General features: G+C 44.5%; 1 protein-coding gene across 8 annotated transcripts in view; it reads right to left on the bottom strand.

Annotated features, from left to right (window-relative positions):
- The window catches only part of CABIN1 (calcineurin binding protein 1), a 242,231-nt gene that overhangs the window by 45,287 nt on the left and 171,470 nt on the right, over positions 1-25,474 (bottom strand). For all 8 annotated transcript variants that reach the window (XM_077293470.1, XM_077293474.1, XM_077293475.1 and 5 more), the window contains one exon: positions 23,818-23,931. In XM_077293470.1, coding sequence (XP_077149585.1) covers positions 23,818-23,931 — 114 coding nt within the window. The remainder of the gene's footprint in view (positions 1-23,817; positions 23,932-25,474) is intronic.

Below are 25,474 nucleotides of genomic sequence, written 5' to 3'. Positions count from 1 at the left end.
TCTTAGAGAAAAAACCACAGGGCACAAGACGACCAGAAGAGGATTTCTGCGAGAGCACAGCTCCAGCTCCAATTGCAGAAGCATCTACTTCAAGGATGAAGGGTTTATTGGCCACAGGACGATGAAGAATAGGAGCGGAGGCGAAGGCCTGCTTGATGGACCGGAAAGCCTCTTCGGCCTCAGACGACCATAGATGAGGATTGGCACCCTTCCGAATCATGGAGGAGATTGGAGCAGAAAGAGAGGAAAAGTGAGGGATAAACTGCCGATAGTAGTTAGCAAATCCAAGAAATCGCTGAATTGCTTTCACTCCAAGAGGACGTGGCCAGTTGAGCACGGCAGAAACTTTTCCTGGATCCATACACAAACCAGCGTCGGAAATGATGAAACCCAAGAAGGGAAGAGATGACTGTTCGAAGACACATTTTTCCAGTTTTGCGTACAGCCGATTCTCTCTCAAACGCTGAAGTACTTGCCGTACATCTCTTCTGTGAGTAGACAGATCTGGAGAGAACACAAGGATATCGTCCAAGTACACTACAACACAGGTGTAAAGTAGATCCCGAAAAACATCATTTACAAACTCCTGGAAGACTGCGGGTGCGTTGCATAAACCGAATGGCATAACCAAATATTCATAATGACCATCTCTGGTATTAAACGCAGTCTTCCACTCGTCACCGGAACGGATACGGACCAAATTATAAGCTCCTCTGAGATCCAATTTGGTAAAGATTCGTGCTCCACGTAGACGATCAAAGAGTTCTGGTATGAGAGGAAGTGGGTACTTGTTCTTGATCGTGATAGTGTTGAGACCCCGATAGTCTATACATGGGCGAAGAGAACCGTCCTTCTTCTTGACGAAGAAGAACCCAGCTCCTGCAGGTGAGGAGGACTTTCGAATGAAGCCTCTGGCCAGATTCTCTTGGATATATTCGGACATGGCTTGAGTTTCGGTAGGAGACAATGGGTAAATACGTCCTCGAGGTGGAGTAGAACCAGGAACAAGGTCTATCGGGCAGTCATAAGAGCGGTGCGGCGGCAAGATCTCCGCCTCCTTCTTGTTAAAGACATCCGAGAAGGCGCAATAGGCTGGAGGAATTCCCGTGGATTCCGAAGCAGACCGAAAGGAGGACGCAGGCTTGACAGGAAGCAGGCACCTGTTCAGACAAGACTGTCCCCACCGTAGAACATCTCCAGTGCGCCAGTCCAGAGTGGGTTCGTGATCTCTCAGCCAAGGAAGACCCAAAAGGAAAGAATGAGACAATGAAGGTAAAACATAAAAGGCCAGTTTCTCACGATGAAGAGCTCCAATCTGAAGTTCAACTTCCTCCGTAACTAAGTTGACGGTCTCCCGCAAAGGCTGACCATCGACGGAAGCTATTTGTCTAGGAGTCTCCAAGGGTCTAACAGGTATCCCAAGCCTGTTTACAACCTCGAGCTGAACAAAGTTCCCAGCCGCTCCTGAATCAACATAAGCCTCCAGAGAAAAGTGACGGGAACCTAAATGTAGAATAACAGACAAAACCAGAGGTGGAGAGGAGTCATAACCACCTAGGAAGGCCTCTCTTACCTGTCCTAGGCGGAGGCGTTTCCCGACCTCTGAGGACAGGCGCGTAAGAGATGAGAGGCACTACCGCAGTAAAAACAGAGACCTTGTGCGAGTCTCTCCTTGCGGCGCTGCTCGGAAGACTCAAAGCGATCGACCTGCATGGGTTCAGGAGAAGATGAAGAAACCACCGGGGCTGTTTGAGAAAAAGAAGTCCCTCGAGCAATAGTGGTCTGGCGAAGAGGTCTCTTTTCTCTGGCAAGCTCGCGAGTGCGCTCCTGAAAGCGCAGATCAATGCGTATGGCCAAGGAGATAAGATCATCCAAAGAGGTGGGAGTGTCCCGTCCTGCCAGCTCATCCTTAATCCGTGAAGACAAACCACGCCAAAACGCTCCAACCAAAGCCTCATTATTCCACCCAAGGTCTGAAGACAGAGTCCGGAAACGGATGGCGTACTGAGCTACAGAGAGAGTGGCCTGGCTAAGGTTAAAGAGGGACTCTGTGGTAGAGACCAGACGTCCAGGTTCATCAAAAACCTTGCGGAAGGTATCCAGGAACGGATTGAGTTGGGAGACCAAAGGATCATTACGCTCCCAGAGGGGATTAACCCACGCCAAAGCCTCACCCTCCAAATGGGATACTATAAAAACAACCTTAGCTCGATCGGTGGGATAAAGTAGCGGAGACAATTCAAAATGCAACTGGCATTGAATAAGAAAGCCGCGGCATGCTTTAGGATCCCCACCATACCGAGGAGGTCTAGCAAATCGGGGCGAGGGTTGTGGCGCAGAGACAGGAGTGGAGACAGAGGCCACATGGCATTACAAGATCTATTCCTTAAATAATAAATAAAAACACAACACAGAATTTATTGAGTGGAAGAAAAATGGCCGTGATGTTTATTTAGGGTTAAACCAGTTACAAACAAAATAAATAATGTAATCACAACTTCCATATTTCCATAAAAATACCAAATCCAATCCGCCCATACCAATGGGCGATTTTCCCACAAACAAGAACATCACGACGGGGACTTAACAAAGAAAAGGGGAGGGAGGGTGGGCTCTTCTTTTCTTCACTTCTCCAGCGGAATGATGTTCCCTGGTAAAAGCTGGCAAATATATAGCAGAATAAATCTGCCCAACAACCATAACCACCAATAAAAATCCTTTGAAATGGGCGCCAAAAACACCAGTTAAAACCAGAGCTTCTAAAAATAGCTCACCATGGACATTTAAACTGACCTGAGATTGAACCCTAAATTAAAGACCAATGTGCATATCTGATAACAACAATATTCCTAAGATCTGTAATGCCATGAGACCCCCCCTTTATTTCATTTTTTGGCGGGGGGGGGCTAGCATGGCATTACAAGATCTATTCCTTAAATAATAAATAAAAACACAACACAGAATTTATTGAGTGGAAGAAAAATGGCCGTGATGTTTATTTAGGGTTAAACCAGTTACAAACAAAATAAATAATGTAATCACAACTTCCATATTTCCATAAAAATACCAAATCCAATCCGCCCATACCAATGGGCGATTTTCCCAAGAGCCAAGCCTCAAAGAGGCGAGGCCCCCCCATAACCACACAGCCACTTTTCAACCATTGATTGTAAATTTAAGTTAAAAATATCCAATCCAATAACTGATAAATGGACCAAATCATTCCGAAAAAGTCCTGGTAAAAACCCTTCTAAATCCTCAAGACGAAAAGAAAAACCGCCAATTAATGGTAAAAATTTACTCATACTCCTATTAATTCTTTTACGAATCTTATCCAAAAATAAAAACTTAGAATCAGACCATAAAATTCTGGGGACAATTTCAGAAAAAACAAGACCAACAGACGGAAAAGACTGTCTAATGCTGCAAATATCAGACCTCATAAAAGCTAATAAATCTAAAGTTCTCATTTTGCCCAGATCGTTACCGGACAGATGAAAAATCACTAAATCTGGAAAAGGAAACATGTTAATACATTTTCTAAACTCAAAACAAAAATTTGACCATTTCATGCCCCGAACACTGTGCCAGAAGATCTGAACTTGAGAAGAATTAAATGATAAATTCTCAGTATAAACTCTCTGCCTGGCCCTCTTCTCTGCCCAAAAAATATACGAGTGTCCAATAATCCACACTATGAATGGACCTGAAAAATAAATAGATAATTAGTAATCGTAAAGTTCGTGGCGAACATACAATTTGAATCTATTAGATTCCCATCTACCCAATTTCTGTATTGAAGCATCCTCTAAGCCTGATCTGGCTGCTTCGGTAGCAGCTCCTATACGGAAAGAATGGGAAGTGATCCTAAGGTGTTGGTAATTCAAAGAACATAAGCATTTTTTTAGAACCGCATTGAATTGAAATATAGTTACAGGTAAACCATCCAAATGAATAAATAACGGGCCTGAAATATCTGGCCTAATAGTAAGCCAACGCCTTAAACTAGATACTGGGCAGATTAACGGCTCAGGGAAAGAGTTAATAATTAACCTAGAACCTCTGCCCATCTGGTCTGTTTTTGATTGTCTAATAAATAAAACTACTTGAGAATTATCAACTCTGACATCGGACCTGAACAGACCAGAAGGTTCCGATTTTTTAGTTGAGACTACCTCGCCAACCCGCAAGGCACCGAAAAATGTGAGTGTGAATATTGAATAAAATAAAAGGCTCTCCTCTCTAGAACTACAAACATCAGGGAGCGCTAAGCATAATTCCTTCAAAAGCTGGAAAGAGATCGGGCGTCTTGAATCTGGTTTAAAGTTAGATCTCTTCAAGCCCTTCAAAAATTGTTTTAAGGGAAAAAAACTAGTTAGCGGGGGGTTACCCCTTAATTTTAGAAAAAACGATACCCCTGCAATGGATTTAGCTATAGCTGAGTGGGAGAGGCCTGATTCAGACAGAGATACTGCAAACTGCAGGCCGGATAAGGCATTGGATACATTACAATTTAAGTTATGAAGGGCGCAAAAATTCACCCATCTAAGCCACGCGGCCGAATAATCGGCCCATGATCTAGCAGAGAGGGAATTCCTAATACACTGAGGAATCAAATCGAAATCAGCTCCCAAATTGACTGCGGGCAAGGAGTTGGCTCCAAATCTGCGTTGGGTACCTGTAAGCAAAAAATTGACCGCTCATGTTTGCACAGTGAACCCGCCACTGAAGCCCATGCACTCACACCTTGTTTCGCTTTGATCCAAATATTAAATTTTAGGCATGTTAAAACCAACTGTCTTATAATCAAAGAAGCACATTTATTTTTAGAGGACAGGGTGTTTATGGAGAGAAGTACTCCTTGATTCAATGAAAAGATGCTAATCCTGGAGTTTTGAATCAAAGAGCCCCATAAATAGAGCCCCAAAAAAATTGCAAAGAGTTCCAGCACCATCTCATTATTTGTGATATGAGAATCCAACCAATGAGATGGCCACTGAACATAACACCAATGATGTGACAAAAGAACACCACAGCCGGAAGTGGAATTCACTGAAACAGAGAAGGGGATTGAGTCAGCAGAAATAAAAGCAGTTTGCCAGCAAGACTTTCCGTTAAAATCTGAAAGAAATTCTAACCAAATTTTTACATCCTCCTTCATCTCAGAAGAAATTCTGATATGAGAAGTAGGAGACGTTAATCCTTTGGTAGCATCATAAAGCCGTCTAGAAAAGACTCGACCGATTGGAATAATACGCAAAGCAAAATTTAGTAGGCCGAGTAAAGATTGAAGATCCTTTAAGATCACCTTCTTTTTGGTAAGACAATTATTTAGTGCAGTGGATAATTTTACAATTTTGTCCGGCGGGAGTCTGGATTCCATTTTAACCGAGTCTAACGTAACGCCTAAAAACTCGATACAATTACAAGGAAAAACGGTTTTCTCATGGGCAATGGGAACGCCAAAATACTCGCACATTTTAATAAAACTATTAAGTGTATCTAAACAAATTGAGGATTCAGGGGGGCCTACAAACAAAAAATCGTCTAGATAATGCAAAATATTGACGTTGTGGGAATTAGATTCCAGTATCCAATGCAAAAATGATGAGAAGCTCTCGAAGTAAAAACAAGACAGGGAAAAACCCATAGGGAGGCATTTGTCAAAGAAAAACTGGTTTTCAAAATAAAAGCCTAATGAATTAAAACCGTTAGGATCTATAGGTAATAACCGAAACGCCGACTTAATGTCCGATTTGGACATAAGAGCGTTCTTACCCATAGTCCTAAGCATGTCTATGGCCAAATCAAATGATGAGTAGCTAACAGAACAGACGTCTTTATCTACCTCATCATTTAAAGATGAACCGGTGGGGTACGAAAGGTGGTGAATCAGGCGGAAAGATCCCGTATCTTTTTTGGGTACTAAACCTAACGGAGAAATACGAAAATTTGGGAAAGGAGGGGAGGTAAAAGGACCTGCGACCCTACCAAGTTCCAGCTCGCTAAAAATTTTTTCTCTAGCTATTTCGGGATTAAACGCCAGAGAGGGAAGATTCCTTAACAACTTACAGCCGATCCCTTTAAAAGAAGGCACAAAAAAACCTTTAGAAAACCCGTTAAAAATTAATTTACTGCTCAGAAGATCTGGGTACTTGTTTAGCCAGTACACCAGTCTTTCCAGCTTCACTGGGGTCGAGGCTTTTTGCATTGCTGTCCCTGGAAAGTGTTTGCTGAGCGGACTGCTTTTTAAAGCATCGTGACATAGAGTGCGCATTTCCGCAAAATGAACACTCATGTCGAAATCTGCAGTTAGTATTCCACTTACAGACAGAGTCATTAAAAGCAAAACAGACGCCCTTCTTAGGGAGGGCTGATGACACCTGTTTAGTTGAAGACTGTCTCTGAGGCAGCATCAGATTAATCCAAAGCCCCACATCCTTCGTACCCCAGGAGAGGTCAGGATGAACAGCTAACTTTTGCCTAAAAGATTCATCATAATTAATCCAGGCAAAACCGCCAAAGTTGCGGTATGCCTCCAAAATTATGTCAATGTGTTGAAACAATTTACTACATAAATTGGGTGATTTCTCACGCAGGACCGCCGAGTAAATTGAAAAGGCCTGTATCCAATTGTTGAAAGATCTGATGTGACCACGTTTAACGTCATCCGAATCAGATTTTTCATCGCGCCTCTCCAACCTACCCGGCTGATCCCTGCGAGGAAGCAGAGAAAATAAATCAATGTATTGGTTACTCCAAATCAGCTCCTTTGTTGCTGAGCTGAGATGAAAACCAAGGGGAGAAAGCTCACAAGTCAGAGCTTCTTTAAAGTGATTTTGAGGAATTAGCGTAGAGGATGTGGAAATTCCAGGACTGTTGTCAAAACTGACAACTGTGGGAGAAGGAGATTTAAAAACCTCCCCCAGTGTCTCTGAAACCACATCCTTGATCATGTTTTTAAAATCAGAGTGCGAGACAGACAGGGGCACATGAATGTTCTCACCCCTACTGATGGCGTCGCTGCTGCGTCCAGAAGAGTTGCCAGCACTCCAGCCCTCCATGTTGGGCGAGCGCCGGTGCGAGCCAGCTGATCCTGACCCGATGGAGTCCTCACGCTGCGGGAGCACGCGATCCGGTGCGGGAGCTGGGATGCTGGAGGAGGCCGCAGCCATCGCCGACAGGGCGCCTGACAGAGGGGTTCCCGCAGCGCTTGTACGGCTGCATCTTACCCCTGATCTGCCAGCGCTCACTGATGACGCGGCTGGCGACGGCTGAGGACGCTGTGTGAGCTCTCGCGCTGGGCTGCGAGATCTCCTGGATGCAGCACCGCGAGGCTTCCTGGATGGCGCTTGAGAGCGGCGTCTGGTCCTCTGCGACGGGCCCGGTCCATCCTGAGGTAACGGCAGGGCCGGAGAGCCTGGAGCTCTGATGACCAATGGTGGCTCTGCAGCGTCTTGACACGGGGACTCAGCCTGGGATGCCGGTAAGGGAGGGGGGGAGACGGCTTCGGATGCTACCGCATAAGGTTCTATAGCGAGGCAGCTCCTTAGCCAGTCAACCCCGCCCTCAGCGCCGGCTCTGGAGATCAGCTGCTGCAGCAATTCTTCCATCCTGGAAAGGGGTCTCTTCTTTTCTTCACTTCTCCAGCGGAATGATGTTCCCTGGTAAAAGCTGGCAAATATATAGCAGAATAAATCTGCCCAACAACCATAACCACCAATAAAAATCCTTTGAAATGGGCGCCAAAAACACCAGTTAAAACCAGAGCTTCTAAAAATAGCTCACCATGGACATTTAAACTGACCTGAGATTGAACCCTAAATTAAAGACCAATGTGCATATCTGATAACAACAATATTCCTAAGATCTGTAATGCCATGAGACCCCCCCTTTATTTCATTTTTTGGCGGGGGGGGGCTAGCATTCTGGAGGGCGAGAAGCCGATCATTAATAGAGGCCAAAAAATTTGAAATATGGGACTGAGTGTCCCATTGTAGACCTAGCTCCAGCTGAAGGGCAACCAACTGCGGAGCAATACCAGGATCAGAAGGCTGTAAAGCCGCTAGGCGAGACTCCATATTTTTTAAAAACGACATGATCCTAGTCTGGTTTTCACGCAAAAAGAGTAAGTCTTTTTGAGTAGCGGAAGCTCCAGCGGGGTCCATGGCCTGATGATACTGTGATGCTGTAAGAATCAGGCTGCACTCAGATGTCATCCGAGTGCAGTCCCATTTGAGAGAGTGGATTCAAACAGGGACAACGGAGAGTGGACCCACTGGACCGTGACGACGAACCCCTCTCGGACGAGCTGACCAGGTGGACCGCCCCCTATACAGGGAGCGTTAGGGGCAGGCCCGTGAGGGACTATCGCCACGGAAGCTGGAGGGTCGACTGAGATAAGAAGGGTACACTGCAGGAACACAGGGACCGAAGGAAACAGCGGAGGAAACAGAGGGAATGGCAAGGAACTACTGAGACGAGGGAGAAGATGGGAATACTACAGAGACACGGAAGCTGACGAGACAATATGGAGACACAGAGGCTGACGGGAGCAAGGAAATGGTAAAGGAGCCAGGCAGGTACCGCAGAGAAACAGGAACTGAAGGAACAAAGCAGGAACACAGGAAAATCAGGCAGGTACTGCAGAGGAAGGAGGAGTCCCAAGGTCAGAAAGCTAGGAATGCACAGAGACCACAGGTGACCAGAAGCACTTGTAAACACAAATGATCATCAGGCACAGAGGAGCAGCAGGAAGCAGCTTATATACCAGCGTGAGAGCTACTTCCGGGTTACAGTCCTCCAGGATGACGGAGAGGACAGGAAGGAGTGCCAACAGAGGAATCAGATGTGCGCACGCGCAGAGCTGAATGCGCCGCGCGCGCGCACCCAGCGAGCTGCAGAAGCCGGGGGCGAGCGCTGCATGACAACGACGATACACGCCGATCTGATGACCAAAGAAAGTTCTGAACTTTAATCAACGACCAGCGATATCACAGCAGGATCCAGATCGCTGCTGCGTGTCAAACACAACGATATCGCTATCCAGGACGCTGCAACGTCACGGATCGTTGTCGTTCTCGTTGTAAAGTCGTTTCGTGTGAAGGTACCTTAAGACTATGAGACACAAAACGACGCTCCATAGACTTACATTGCAATGTGACTTCCAGTTCATACATAAACCCCAGTGTGATTCGGTGAGCAGGAAATTGTCATATAAGTTAGAAGAGGACCGGAGTGGTGCTGAAAACCAGGAAAGACGGCGATCAATAAGTATTTTATTACACCACACACCTATTTAGACCGGTTTTGGGGCTTCTTTAAGTCACTTTTGTATTTAGCAGCAATGTAATTATTCATACAAAGTGACAGGGACATCAGCAATCCTATCCCACCCACAGTCCTGCTATATGTACCTGTGCTGTAAGTCAGCCGCTGAATCACAGCTCTTAACTGCAGCTACTACTATGCTCTTTCATAAGGTTACAAGTATGGCGAGTGAGCTATTAATGCCAAGCCTAGACTGATGGCACAACTACCAGGCCAGACGCTGAATCGCTACCTGCCCCATTATCTGAAATTCCAGTAAACATTGTGGGCACATTATAATGGGACTATTGTCTCTCTGGTGTCTATTATATCTCACTATCACAATCTGTCAGCAGTAACTGAAGCCTAATGTGCTCCTGAAATGCAATATGATATTGCACCATGTATGACTCCACAGACAGAAAAACTAGTCCTGTTAGTTTACTACAGATTTTTATGAACACTGATGTCAATACTTTTTTTTTTTTTTTAAAGTATCACCCTTCTTGAAAGATCTTGACTCCAGTGTAAAGTTAAAGGGAAGGTGCCGCAATTTTTATTTTTGTATTAATAATTACTGATTATATAATGAATTATTTTTAATACAAAATTAAATGTAATACTTAAATCTATTTATATAATTGCCTTGTAATGTTTTCTTTTCCTGTTCTGTCCAGATGTCACCGTATCCCAGAATTTCAAGCGGAGGACCTTCACTGACCGCCATATTGGGACACCCAAGTGATGGGTGTCTCAATATGGAAACTGCTGCTGGTACCAACCTATTGCACGTACCACCAGCGGAACACCGTCGCACCACACAGACACTCACACACTCATGCAGCCTCTTGAGCGGTACCACCCGCAGAACACCATCGCAAACACACTGCCGAGATCAGCCAAATGATTAACTGACTGCCGCCATCTTTGTACAGGAGGGGCGCAAGCGCAGTTTTAATGTGACCGCCGCTATCGGTCTGCACAAAGATGGCGGCGGTCTGATTTACTGCGCCTGCGCAAATTACGCGCAGGTGCAGTGAATCATTCAGCTGATCCCGGCGGCAGATGCGCGACGTGTCCTCAGGCAGAGGAAGCCGGTCACATTAAAGGGGTTTTCCCATGAAAGAAAATTCATTTTAAAAATTGACTGTGTCTGACCGTGTACGGAGCATACCACATCTCCTGGGCAGGGGAGGAAGCAAAAGACAATACTGACATTACTGCAGGGGATCACAGTGGATTCATTTTATGAGGTAAAATATTTCACTGACTGTTTTAAAAAAATATTTTACCTCACAAAATGTATCCTCTGCGATCTCCTGCTGTGATGTCAGTATTGTCTTTGAGGGGAGAACACAGCACAGGAAGGAGAGACAGGGGGATAGCACATGGGGTAGACAGGTCAAAGAAGAGAGCACAGACGGGAGAAGTCAGCACATGGGGAAAGAGAGTGGATAGGCGGGTGAGCACATGGGGGAGAGATTCTCAATACTGCAAACCCTGTCCTCATCGTGACATTACTGCCTCCCGATGCGATAGCATCAAGCTTCCATCTAGTAGTTTTATATGTATTAATTTTTACTTCAGCCACTGGATGCTGCCATTTGCTGGTGTGCAAGTGTCTGAGCATGACACTTACACACCTCAAAGTCGACAGCCCCTGGGCATAGGAGACTGTGGTTGCCGTCCGACCGCATCTCTTGTATTGAGGCTGCTCCTCCTGCCTCTAGCTGTGCCTTGGGCTGTCCAGGTTACAGCTGTGTGAGGAGATCGGCACCATCTTTGCGTAACTCGCAGTGTATGCTGCGGGCTGCTCTTTCCCTGGGTGAGGTGAGTATCGGTGCAGGGGAGCAGTGATCGCAGCCTGTCATCAGTATTACAGTACAGGCTGCGATAATTGCTCACTGCCGACACATTCAGTGAACAGAAGGGAAATCATCACAATGTTGTGTTCTGAACACAAAGAATAGGACGCCATGCAGCGCATGTAAAAGTCTGGGCACCCCTGGTCAAAATGACTGTTATTTTGAACAGTTAAGCAATTTGAACATTAAATTATCTCTAAAAGAACTAAAGTTAAATATGACACATTTCCTTTGTATTTTAGGCAAAACAAATTATATTGACATTTTTTATATTTTAAACATTACAAAAAAAACTAAATGGGCTGATGCAAAGTTTGGGCACCCTTGGAGATTTGTGTGCTCAGATAACTTTGGTCAAGGTCTCAGACCTTAATTATCCTGTTAGGGTTATGGCTTGTTCACTATCATCCTTAGGGAAGACCAGGTGATGCAAATTTCCCAGCTTTATAAAAACCCAGCCTCCTCTAACCTTGTGCCAAAAAACAGCAGCCATGGGTTCTTCTAAGCAGCTGCTTAGCACTCTGAAAATAAAAATGGTGGAGGCTCACAAAGCAGGAGGAGGCTTTGAGAAAATAGCAAAGCATATTCAGCTTGCCTTTTCCTCAGTTCGAAATGTAATTAAGTAATGTCAGTTAACAGGAATAGTAGAGGTAAAGATAAGTTCTGGAAGACCAAGCTAAATTTCAGTGAAGTTGCTCGTAGGATTGCTAGAGAGGTAAATCAAAACCCCCCACTTGACTGCAAAAGACCTTCAGGAAGATTTAGCAGACTTTGGAGTCATGGTACATTGTTCTACTGTTCAAAGACACCTGCAAAAACAGAAGAAGAAAACCTCTCTCCTGCATCCTCACCATAAACTTCAGGGTCAGAAGTATGCAAAATAACATCTAAACAAGCTTCATGCATTTTGGAAACAAGTCCTATGGACTGATTAGGTTAAAATAGAACTCTTTGGCCACAATGATCAAAGGTATGTGTAGAGAAGAAGAATGGATTCAAAGAAAGGACAATGATCCTAACACACGTCAAAATCCACAATAGACTAGACTACCTCAAAAGACGCAAGCGGAAAATTTTACAATAGCCTTCATAGTCACATGAACTGAATGAACATCATTGAATATCTGTGGCTAGACCTCAAAATAGCAGTGCATGCAAGACAACCCAGGAACCTCACAGAACTGGAAGAATTTTCCAAAGACAAATGGATGAAAATCCCTCAAACAAGAATTGAATGATTCGTGGCTGGCTACAAAAGGCGTTCACAAGCTGTGATACTTTCAAAAGGGGGTGGTAGTAGGTACTAACCATACAGGGAGCCCAAACTTTTGCCTCGGCCCATTTTCCATTTTGTAATTTTTAAAATATAAAAGATGAAAATATATATATATTTTGCCAAAAATGCAAAGGAAATGTGTCATCTTTAACTTTAGGCCTTTTAGAGATCATTTCATCTTCAACTTGCTTAACTGTTCACAATAACAGTAATTTTGACAAAGGGTGCCCAAACTTTTACATGCTACTGTATATGAGGCCATTATACAGGGGTTGGCGTGACTTGGCCACTCTGAGAAGTGATGAGCGGTGTAGTTACTGACATCACCGGTTATTACAGCCACCAGGTCTCAAGGAGTACAGTGGGTCCCGGAGTAGATCCATAGCCTTTGTACGTCAGATTCGGGGATCGTCATGGGAACACCATGGACTACGTCGGAACTGTGTGGGAAATTTTCATTTTCTAAGAAAAATTGGTGAATGAGGGACAGTATATCATCTTTATTTCTCACTTTTTATGCTTTTCAGGTTTCCATTTGTGGACTATGGTGGATTCGCAGGACTGTCAGACCTGCATGTTTTTTTGTTTTTTTTTTTTAAATTGGTGAAACAGGGAAAGTGTTGGGGGTGTTTTTTCAAATAAAATGTATTTTTCTGCCTGTGTTTTTTTTTTCCATTACTGGGTTAATAATGGGGGTGTCTGATAAACCCTTCTCCACTACTAGCACCAGTGCTTGACGGCAGATGTGATTTTTGACAATTCACAGCTGACATCAACCTCAACTACCATTACTCTGATTCCAATAGCACCCCGCACCAAGGCAATAGGGAAGAGCTAGGCAAAGTACCAGAATTGGCGCATCTAATGTGATGTGGCTGTGGGCTTCTATTTTTTAGGCTGGGAAGGGCCTAATAACCAAGGACCATCTCAGCCTGATAATATCAGCTCTCAGCTGTCTGCTTTACCTTGGATGGTTATAAAAAAATATAGGGGGGGAAGCCACACCATTTTATTCGTTTATTTATTTATTAGGGTAAACAAGGAATAAAGGATGCAAGTTTAAAATATGTGTGGGGCTCGTGAAATTATATATCTGCAGGATATCTATGTATTCTATTTATCTATATGGGGCCATTGGACTACATGGGGAATCTAGGGGGTTCAACAAGATGAAAATTACTTTGTAATGGTACCGTCTCACAGTGGCACTTTGGTCGCTACGACGGTACGATCCGTGACGTTCCAGCGATATCCATACGATATCGCTGTGTCTGACACGCAGCAGCGATCAGGGACCCCGCTGCGAATCGTACGTCGTAGCAGATCGTTTGGAACTTTATTTCGTCGCTGGATCTCCCGCTGTCATCGCTGGATCGGTGTGTGTGACACCGATCCAGCGATGCGTTCGCTTGTAACCAGGGTAAACATTGGGTTACTAAGCGCAGGGCCACGCTTAGTAACCCGATGTTTACCCTGGTTACCATCGTAAATGTAAAACAAAACAAACCGTACATACTCACATTCCGGTGTCCGTCAGGTCCCTAGCCGTCTGCTTCCTGCACTGACTGACTGCCGGCCGGAAAGTAAAAGCAGAGCACAGCGGTGACGTCACCGCTGTGCTCTGCTTTCACTTTACGGCCGGCACTTAGTCAGTGCGGGAAGCAGACGGCTAGGGACCTGACGGACACCGGAATGTGAGTATGTACTGTTTGGGTTTTTTTACATTTACGATGGTAACCAGGGTAAACATCGGGTTACTAAGTGCGACCCTGCGCTTAGTAACCCGATGTTTACCCTGGTTACCCGGGGACTTCGGCATCGTTGGTCGCTGGAGAGCTGTCTGTGTGACAGCTCTCCAGCGACCACACAACGACTTACCAACGATCACGGCCAGGTCGTATCGCTGGTCGTGATCGTTGGTAAATCGTTTTGTGTAACGGTACCCTAAGAGCTGCAAAGTTAAAGTTATGAGATATGCTCTTCAGTGACCCTGTTGAATATTATCTTTAGGGGAAGTGGGGGGATTAATGTGTGACCCTGCTCTGTCCACCTTTATGGGATTAGTGGAGAGGACGGAGAGGGGTCACACATTTCTAAGGGATTAGTGGTGTAATGTGTGACCTTGCTATATCCACTAATTACTGCTCCCCTAGAAGTGGATGGAGCAGGGTCACATATTACTCAGATTAGATACAGTTTACCTAATCCCATCCTGTGTGATACACTCCGCTGAGCTCAATATCTAATCTCATCATGTGATAACGACACTTAGCCCTGTATCTAATCCCAGCATGTGTTACTCTAAGGGTACTGTCACACAGTGCAATTACGATCGCTATGACGGTACGATTCGTGACGTTCTAGCGATATCGTTACGATATCGCAGTGTCTGACACGCAGCAGCGATCAGGGTCCCTGCTGAGAATCGTACGTCGTAGCAGATCGTTTGAAACTTTCTTTCGTCGCTGGATCTCCCGCTGTCATCGCTGGATCGTTGTGTGTGACAGCGATCCAGCGATGCGTTCGCTGGTAACCAGGGTAAACATCGGGTTACTAAGCGCAGGGCCGCACTTAGTAACCCGATGTTTACCGTGGTTACCAGCGTAAAAGTAAAAAAAAACAAACAGTACATACTCACCATCTGATGTCTGTCAGGTCCCTTGCAGTCTGCTTCCCGCTCTGACTGTGAGCGCCGGGCCGGAAAGTGAGAGCAGATCACAGCGGTGACGTCACCGCTGCGCTCTGCTCTCACTGTACGGCTGCACTCAGTCAGAGCGGGAAGCAGACTGCAAGGGACCTGACGGACATCAGATGGTGAGTATGTACGGTTTGTTTTTTTTTACTTTTACGCTGGTAACCACGGTAAACATCGGGTTACTAAGCGCGGCCCTGCGCTTAGTAACCCGATGTTTACCCTGGTTACCAGCGAACCTCGGCATCGCTCCAGCGCCGTGATTGCAAAGTGTGACCGCAGTCTACGACGCTGGAGCGATACTCATACGACGCTGCGACGTCACGGATCGTGCCGTCGTAGCGACGAAAATTGCACGGTGTGACAGTACCCTAAGAATATCTAATCACGCACGTGATACATTTCACGTATCTAACCCCAGATTATGATACAGTGAGCAGCACTAACTAACAATCAGTGTTGTCGGCCGTCCTCAGTGACACTGTCTACATATCAGTATCAGTTTGCAGTCGCCAACAAAATGGCTCCTCACTGTGATCCTAAACGTCATCCTTTCTTATCCTTTAGCAAACACCCAAAAGGGATGTCACACACATGAGCAGATCTAGCCCACATTTACTGCAGTTGTAATGTGAGCTAATTGTACACTAGGTTTTCATGGCAATGTTCAACAGATGATTCCCCTAGTTTTTAAAATTGGAAATACCAAAACTTTTTAATTTTTTTCATATTTTACTTCCTTAAAACCAAATTATATATATATATATATATATATATATATATATATATATATATATATATATTTTAATTAAAACATTAATACTGTACATTTTTTCAATTGATTATTTTTTTATTTTATGGAACCTCCCCTTTAAGGAAGATGTCAATTGAATAGCTAGTATTAAAGGGAACCTGTCATGTAAAATATAGCTTGGGTTAACAGTGTTCTGATACCGTGCGGCTTCCACACTGAGAGCCCCACTGCCGGGAAGACATTAATATTATTCACCCAGCCTCTCTCTTTCAGTCACAGGGGGTGGGGGTGGCACAGTTTTAGCCACTGCTCAATATACAGAGTGCGGTGTCTGCAATCGCACCGCTGGCACTGACTGACAGCAGGCTCAGGATTATAACCCCATATCTGCAGGTTAATGTTACTTGACAGGTTCCCTTTAAACAACTATTCTGACATGGTATCTAAAAGTGAGCACACCTGAGTCAACAGGTCTAAGACTTCTACTCAATAAGGTATTACGTTTATGTCTATCACAAGATTTCAAAATACAAAGTATTAGACACCTTTTAAAGGAATCTATCCCGGAGTTTTTGGCACCCCATGTGAGAGCAATATGATGTAGGGGCAGATAACCTGATTCCAGCAATATACCACTTACTGGACTGCTTGCTGCAGTTTTAATAAAATCATTGTTTCATCTGCTGCAGATCTAGCAGTTCTCGGGAAAGCGGAGCTATGCATAACCCCGCACACACCACTCACTGGCAGCTTTCTGTGTACACTGTGCATAGCCAGAAAGTAGTCAATCAGCGGAGGGGGCGTGGTTATACAGAGATCATAACTATAGAGGACTACATGCCAGTAGATTTACTAGTCCTTTAACAATAATCTACTGCTGCTAAATCTTAGATTTTATCAAACCTACAGCAACCAGCCCCATAATGTCACATTGCTGGAATCAGACTATCTGCATCTACATCATGTTATTCCCAGGTTAAAAATCTGATCACAGATTAACTTTAAATAGGATCTTTCATCACTCTAAGCATATTAATCTACCCAAATCATGGAATAATGGCTGAAAAGAGGAATAAAATGTAGGTTTTTTTTATTTCTCCACCCTGTTGCAGCAATATTAGCTTGGAAAGTTTAGGCTATAATTAATAATAAACCCAACTGGGTTTTTACCAGAGATTTTTTCAGGGTGCCTGTACTTCTTCCCCTGTATGATGTTCCGCAATCATATGCATAAAGCAATATGAAGGAGAAATCTTCCCAACACACAAAATAATTGTGAACAGGCTTTCTTCTGTGTGACAGTCTGATCTGCTTACTGATCTCACTGCATAGCTGTGCGTGATTACACTGCTGGAATTACAGCAGAAATGAGTTCTTCAGCTTTCATCACATGGCAGTCAGTGTGGGAGGAAGGGCAGTACAGCAGAGCTGAGTCTTGTCTCATTACAAACACCTCTTCGTTGCAGTCCTCCTCTCACAGTGCTGTCAGCTCTTTTGTATGCCCTCACCGACATGGACTGCACACGTCTCTCTGCTGTACTCCCCTCACTTGTAATCGCTCTGCATTGAGGTGAGGGAGTACATTTATATATACATGATGTGTCAGAACACTGCGATTAATGAATAGATGAACTCCCAATGTTGCTGTAAATGCTAGAAATGTAAGACACTTAGTGTTTTTTGATCAAAGAGCACAAAAGCCATCCAATCATATAAAGACGTACCTAAATATGGATGGTCCCTATCATTATCATGGATGGTTCCTATCACTATCATCTGGAAACTAGCAGAAGCTTACAATTAAAACCTTGTGTAGGAAAGATGGGTGGACAAGGGAGCTGAGCCCCAGACTGGGCCAAACCCTATATGTACCTTAAAAAAAAATAGAGCTCGAAATTCCCAATTCAGATAAGGCCTAGCTTGGCATATGGAGATGTAGGACGTTAGTGATAGGGACCACCCATATTTAGGTACACCTTGAGATGTTTTGATGACTTTTGTGCTCTTCGATCAAAAAATACTAATTAAGCACCTTGCGTATTTAACATTTACAGCAATATTGAATTTCATGTATTCATTAATCGCAGTGTACTGATGCATCATGTATATATATGTTTGTATACTGGCCACTGCCCCTGTACATTAATGTAATACTAAAGGTGACCGGGGCCTATTTTTTTTTTTTATGGAGTAGATTTTTCATTTCATGTCTTACAATGAAGAAAACCTGTTCTAAGCTGTTGTTTCCTCTGTGTGTATCTGCTTGCTTATGATTGGTCAATCTCATGCAGGGGAAGAACTGTACGCCCTGAGACACAAATCTCTGGTAACGGTCAGTTGAACTATAACATAAATTTTAACCTGAACTTTACAAGTACATATCTCTGCAACGATGAGGAGAAATAGAGGAGTAAAAACTACTCTATATTCACTATTTCACGATGTGGCCGATGTAACTTTCTTAAAGGGCCACTGTCACCCCCCTCCAGCCGTTATAAACTAAAAGAGCCACCTTGTGCAGCAGTAATGCTGCAGTCTAACAAGGTGGCTCTTTTAGTTTTTGATTCAGTTATTCCCTCAATAAAGCGTTTTAAAATTTGCCCTAAATACCTGTCCTTAGACCTGGAGGCGGTCCGAAGCTTCCTCGGTGAATCTCCCAACGGCTGTCACTCTTCTCTTCTGGGGATGTGGTCGCCGCCCCCTTCGCGCTGTTCTTAAATCCGGCGCCTGCGCTGTGCGTGCCTGCCTGGTGCAGGCACAGTCTTCATTGTCCTTCATAGCTCAGATCCAGGGTGCCTGACTGCGCCTGTGCGGGCAGTGCAGCCACCCTGTTGCTGAATCCCCGCCCCGCACTGTGTTATTCATTATGCACAGTGCGGGGCTGGGGTTCCTGGGCATGCGCACTGCGCTGTTCAGACGCTCCCCCAGCTCCCAGCGTTGTTATTTGCGGCTGCTTCATTCCAAACGCTGGCAAGGAAACCTGTATATTCCGGCAACGCTGGAAGGCGGGGGAGAGTCTGAACAGCGCAGTGCGCATGCCCAGGAACCCCAGCCCCGCACTGTGCATAATGAATAACACAGTGCGGGGCGGGGATTCAGCAACAGGGTGGCCGCACTGCCCACACAGGCGCAGTCAGGCACCCTGGATCTGACCTATGAAGGACAATGAAGACTGTGCCTGCACCAGGCAGGCACGCACAGCGCAGGCGCCGGATTTAAGAACAGCGCGAAGGGGGCGGCGACCACATCCCCAGAAGAGAAGAGTGACAGCCGTTGGGAGATTCACCGAGGAAGCTTCGGACCGCCTCCAGGTCTAAGGACAGGTATTTAGGGCAAATTTTAAAACGCTTTATTGAGGGAATAACTGAATCAAAAACTAAAAGAGCCACCTTGTTAGACTGCAGCATTACTGGGTGCTGGGTGACAGTGGCCCTTTAAACTGTAGAACAGGCCTGTAGAAAAGTCAGCAGACACAAAACTGCCGTAGTATGCCGTTTGCCTGTACTCTACTCACTTGATTTTTATTGCTTGCTATGAAACAGTAAAGATGATTTTTCCATGATGCGGTGAGTGCCATCATCTTCACTTCTACTACTTGGGACTTTCAGTGACTTTTTGTATAATGTCAGAGCCACACTGATTATCACGGCAGCTAGCGGTGTGTTTGGACTACACTTGTGAACATCATTGTGAATTTATGGGAAGAAGACTGAAGTGCCAAGCGGTTTCCTTTTGCCTGCTAGAAATTATTTCACCACACAAGCGGGATTTTGTCTGTTCGTCAGGCGATTGCCAAACTGTTTAGATATGCCAATTGTCGAGAACCGAGTGATCCCTGGTAGTCATGTTCTCCAAAATGCATGGAGATACAGATCAAAAACATTTAGACTACAAAAAGTGGAATCAATGTATAGAAAAGTAAAATCAGTATTTTCTTTTGTTATGACAGTTTGCTCTACTACGATTTTATTTCAGCTGCATGCCTCTTATCCCGGGTCTGTACCAACCAAAGTTTGAAAGACGAATGCCTAATATTACACAGGACATGGAATGAAACCTCTTTGAATATAATGTTAATATCAAAAAAGTTCCAGCAGAGTGAAGATTACAGTGACTGCACAAGTTGTGGCAATTCACATTACCTAGCCAAGCATTGGTTTCCTGTGATGGTGACCACCAATCTACCCATGTAGCTTCATGTACAGCGCTGGTTACAGGAAGCTCTAATACTACACTGCTGGCCATTTATTGTCAAAGCAGGCATGAGTTATGTTCCTCACAATCCAGCAACATTAAAACACTGAAGGAAGCTTCAAAATTCAAGGTACAGAAAGCATGTCGTACAAGAAACTAGAAGAATAGTAAATTGTGTGCTAAACCCTGATCTGAGAGGGAATGCTGAGAAGTAGAAAAAGTTCTTCCTTCCACCTTACAGCATTCTACATGCGATTTATAATCTGGATATATATTATTTCATTGCTAACTTTGTATACTGAGATATAGCTGGGCATAAGGCCAGAGTTGCGCACAGTTTTGCTGGTTGTTACCTGAAATAGCTATCTTGATTTAAGGAGGTTGTCTGGTAAAAATAAGATATCACCTATCCACAGGATGGATGCTGACTTGTGGATAAACAGAGGTCTGGCCGTTGACACCGATCAGCACTAAGAGGTACTTTATGCTCGTTAGAAAGGAGTGTGGTGAGTTTTCTCAACTTCTGCTCCACTCTTTCCCTATGGGGCTGCAGACAGCTCTGCTCGGCTTTTTCCGACGGCCCTACAGAGAATGAATAAACCTGTTGGGTGTTCATCAGCCCTGAGATGAAAATTCCTCAATCTGCCAATCAGTGAGGATCCCAGCCGTCAAATACCTACCTTCCAGCATAATGTCACCAATCCTTCATCCGGTGAAATCAAGTTAAGACAATTGTACATTAGATTCTCATAAGAAAATGTTTGGGCAAGAACCGAGCCAGCAAGGAAATTTGGGCGAGTTCAGTACTACAGAAACCTGAAGAATTATGCAGATCTAGAATGCAGGCTGCAATCAATCAGTGGTAAAAATACATTTGCAAGGTTATTTGCTCCCAGTAAAGTTGACCATACACAATTGTTGACTGAGCACTCTCGGCAGACAGCCCTCTCTCCCGACTCCCCCATACACAATAAGGACATACTGGCCAATGAAATTCGAACTGCACAATCCTATTCTCTCTCTCACATCATCTGTCGGGGGCTCACATATAAATCAGATATCTGGTCAGACAGTTCCTTCAAAATCACCAGGTTTGACCAACTCTCGTCTCATGTGTTTTGAGGTGAGTAGGGAAAAGAGAAACCCGTCTGATGAATACTTGACTGCTATCTAGTTTGGCCAATCGTCAATGGGGAAGGTCAATATATACTATATACACATTTGCAACACTTATACTTAAAAAGGAAAACCTGAAATCTCAAATTAACGTTTTTGAAATAAAAAACCTCTGGGTACAGTAAAGCAAATATAGAAAGTGTCTATAATATACAACCTGTGACACTCTGGTTGGTGGAAACCTATAGCTTCCAGCAGAGGCGTAACAACAGTGCTTTCAGGGATTACAGCCAGACCTTGGCCCTGGAACTTAGGGGGGCTTAAAAGATCCCTTTGGTTCATATGAAAACACCAACAATAATGAAGACTTGTCAGAGATTTTGCATTGGGGCCCACAAGTTCCAAGTTACACCAATGGTTTCCATCAACTCCTGACTAGCTCCAGGCTGGAGCCCCAGCTTCTAGGTTGCCAACCTATGGTACATGTATGGTATGTGTATTTCTGTAGGTCTTTGCAGTGTGGGAGGAAACCGGAGAACCCGAAGGAAACCCAGACAGGGAAATCATACAAATTCCTTGCAGATCATGTCCTTGGTGGGATTTAAGTCTAGGACCCTAGAGCTGCAAAGCTAGAATGCTAACCACTGAGCCAATGTGTGGTGTATTGTCAATACATTACCCTATGAAAATTTCTTAAAGTATATGCTGATATGGCCATAGAAGGCCATGCAAAGGTTTGGGAAAGGGCCTGCTAACATTCAATTTCGGGACCCATCCACAACTTGGTGGAAAGTTGTCCCAAGTAAGCACAGACTTTGTGGATCGGTGCATGGTAAAAACCATCACAGATTCTTCCTTTTACTAGTATAACAAAGAAAAAATCAAACTTTCACTGTACCTACGTCATCCCCAGTACAGCAGGTGTTCGAGGACAGAAGTTGGTGTCTGCCCTTATGGCATCAGCTTTATATAATCCTAGTTTAATGCGTTATAATAAAGTGAACCCCAAAATCAAAAAGTAAAATACAGTTATGACTTATTAGCAGGTTTACACTCCAATATTTAAGTTGTAATACTGAAGATCCCAGTGCAGACATATGCTCCAGACAAAAACAAATTCACTCTCAATAAAATCGACAACAGAAGGCTTATACTAAAGCCAACATCTTCGAAGCATTTCCAGGGCTGATAAAACGCATCGACTGTGTGAGCACAATTTCTAAAGAACGTGAAACTTCTTGCCAAACACACGAGGTAGACTTTCCCTAGAAGGACGGGGTTTCTTACCAAGTAAGGCTTTGTTCACATCTGTAATTAAGTCAGATATAATAGCAACAAAATCTCTGCAATATTCCTGCTCAGAAATCATAGAGGTCACCGTGGAACCACAAGATACCCTATGAGTTAATCATAGGAGAAATAGGTTATTGTGTAGTGTAGCAATGTGGATGTGTCTTCTTTTTATTCAGGAGAAGCCTGATAGCAATTCCCTAATGATGAGAATTAAAGGGGTTGTGTCCACCTTTGGGGTCAATTTACATTTTTTTTTCCTAAGGCTATGCTCACATGTCTTGTAGTCAAGCATTAGACTGGATCCAGCAGCAATCTGATGGCAAAAAAGTTGTGCAGACAACTTTTTAGTCTGTTTTCAAAAACTGATCTCTGCTGGATCCATTTTTTTTTTTACATTTTAGTCTATTAACAATGGATCTGTTAATTAGCCATTGGTTGTTCTCCCATTTCTAACGGATCCGTTTTTTTGTTGGATCCGATAGAAAAAGAAGACAACGGATGACTAATTAATGTATCCGTTGTCAGTTCAGAGAAAGGTGGAAGAAAGGCAATTCCGGCAGCTAAATAGGAAAGGGTTCGTATCAGTGACGTAGAATACAACCAGCAGCGAAATTCCAGAACCAGTGAAAACGGCTGGCTGAGTCCCTGGGCATGCACAGTGCGCTAAACAACTGGGGATGTGTACACCCTGCTTTACAACGAGCCGGCGCTGACACAACGCTTGCAAATCATGTGACTCACACTTGTAATAATATAAGGCTGGTGGGGGTTCTGGAAAAGGTGGAAGGGAAAGATCATGACAATTTATTTTAAAAATGGCTCTTTAAAACCAGTGAACAGATTATTTCTTTCTATACTTTAGTCCAGGACTGTACAGAACACAACGAGGGCATGATTTGTGTGCCCACCGAGCCAGCAGAACTGAGGATGACAACGGACTAGACAAGCTGTGCAATACAAGAAAAGCAGAATATACATAAAAAGCCCACAACTCTAGGATGAAGAGTGACCCTACTGGGATCCGGGCTTCTTGCTTACAGCACATCCTCCCACTGTAGCATGGCTGTGGCTGAGTAGAAGCACATGTAGGTTTTCCTCCTGGCCCACTGCCGCCTCCAATGTTGACCATTTGATTTACCTGTATCTAAAGTGCAGACCGCACAGAGAAATCCGGATAACTTCCGAAGCACGATAATGCAATACCAGCTACATTTCATGGGACTGCGCACATTCTCACTGCTTTGGTAGCCAGCGTTCTCACTGATGACTTGTGCACACACTTACGTCCTCCCCACCCGTGATAATACACATAACTTACGTTGAAGAAATTAGTCTTGTTCCTCTCGTAGAAGAGCCCCTGTGCTGGCATGTGCTTCAGCTGCTGCCACGGGATACTGCTGCCTAGCAACACGTCTCTGGCCCACTGCAAGTTCTGTGGAGACAACAGGCAGAATGAAGCGGGGATGCGGCTGAGTATACGCTGTGCACACATATAGATCAGTGGAGGCTCCAGCTAGTGACACCAAACATTAGCAGCTATGACTAATACGCTGCCAAGTTCTGCGGAGAAGGCGACTGGTCCGAGGTGCCGGACAATGAGTCAGACGTTAGAAGACTAAAGAAAACTCCCCGGTGTATTCTTCCAAGTCATGTAATTAATGCAATCATCCCCTGAGAAATGGAGGGGCCGTGATACACACCACACGCACTTTTGCAGCATAGTGGGTGACTATGCTCCGCTCCACAGGAGGAGGAGACCAATGTAGTCACCTGCTGGCGGCTGCGCTTATTGCCAAGCAACCGGCCAACCTGGAGGACTCCTGTCCAAAATAATCATTAGGAAGGCTAAACATGCGTGCACTTACCGCACGCGGTCACAGGTTACCAAGCATAATCACTGCGAGCTGAAGAGAAGGGCTGCAACCTCCTGCTCCAATGTGTCTCAAGATCTTTGCTTGTTCTGTGAATTCGTACCTAGCTAGGACCGCTAAGATTAATTACATCCTCTAAATCACTCGTTTTATGGTACCAATTTGTTACCATCTTTTCAGTTAGCCATTAAAAGGTATCAACCACTGAGGACTCTCAATTCTCACAGCACAGACACTAGTCAGCACAGAATGACTGTCCAAACCAAGCACATGGCGGGGACAATCATTTATATACACCTTCCCACCTCCTTGTTTTACCTCTATCGCCAGGTCCTGTCTTTGATTGACAGCTCTGGCTTTATAGAGCCAGAGAAGGGAGGAGATAGAGGGAAAACACACATGTGGGAAGGTGTATATAAATGATTGGCCCCGCCATGAAGCACCGAGCGCCTATACTTGGCTTGAACAGTCATTCTGTGCTGACAAAGTCCCTTTAAATGTTTGGCCACACCAAAGGTGTGTGTTTGAACAGTCATTTTGTCCCTTTAAGCCAACGCCACACACATTTGACTAATGATATTGATAGTTTCAGCAAACAGTCGAATGGTATGTCTGATTTCAGACTATCAATCCTTTTGCTCTTCCTGACATAAGGCCAGACTTCTCTGGTAGCAGCTCTCAAAGAACAACAGAGGCCAGGCACAATGAGCTCTCCTGTATATGGGATAGGCTACAAGATAGTTGGGAGACGAACGCTTGACTGAACCATCATTCGGCCGGCAGCCACCTAAGGTGTATCCCCTATATACCTCACCCAGCTTAGGTCTCATTCACACTCACGTGTGGGCTCTGTATTCTGTCGGCACACAAAATACAAACCCATTAGAATTGTTTGTAGCTGTTTCATTATTACACCCTATACTTCCCAGGATACTCTAGATCACGTTCTTCAAGGGTTATTATGGTGTAGGATGAGGCACTTAAAAGGGAACAGTTTGCACTGCAATGTTGTGAGCAATATCTGAAAATGTGAATGACGCCTTACAGAAGCTGCATGTGAACATTGATACAATTGTATCCACCTCCTCAGAAATATTAGGCTAG

The sequence above is a fragment of the Ranitomeya variabilis genome, chromosome 1 (genome assembly GCF_051348905.1).
Source record: "Ranitomeya variabilis isolate aRanVar5 chromosome 1, aRanVar5.hap1, whole genome shotgun sequence".
In the NCBI taxonomy this organism is placed as follows: Eukaryota; Metazoa; Chordata; class Amphibia; order Anura; family Dendrobatidae; genus Ranitomeya; species Ranitomeya variabilis.
This window is presented reverse-complemented; position numbering and strand designations above follow the sequence as displayed.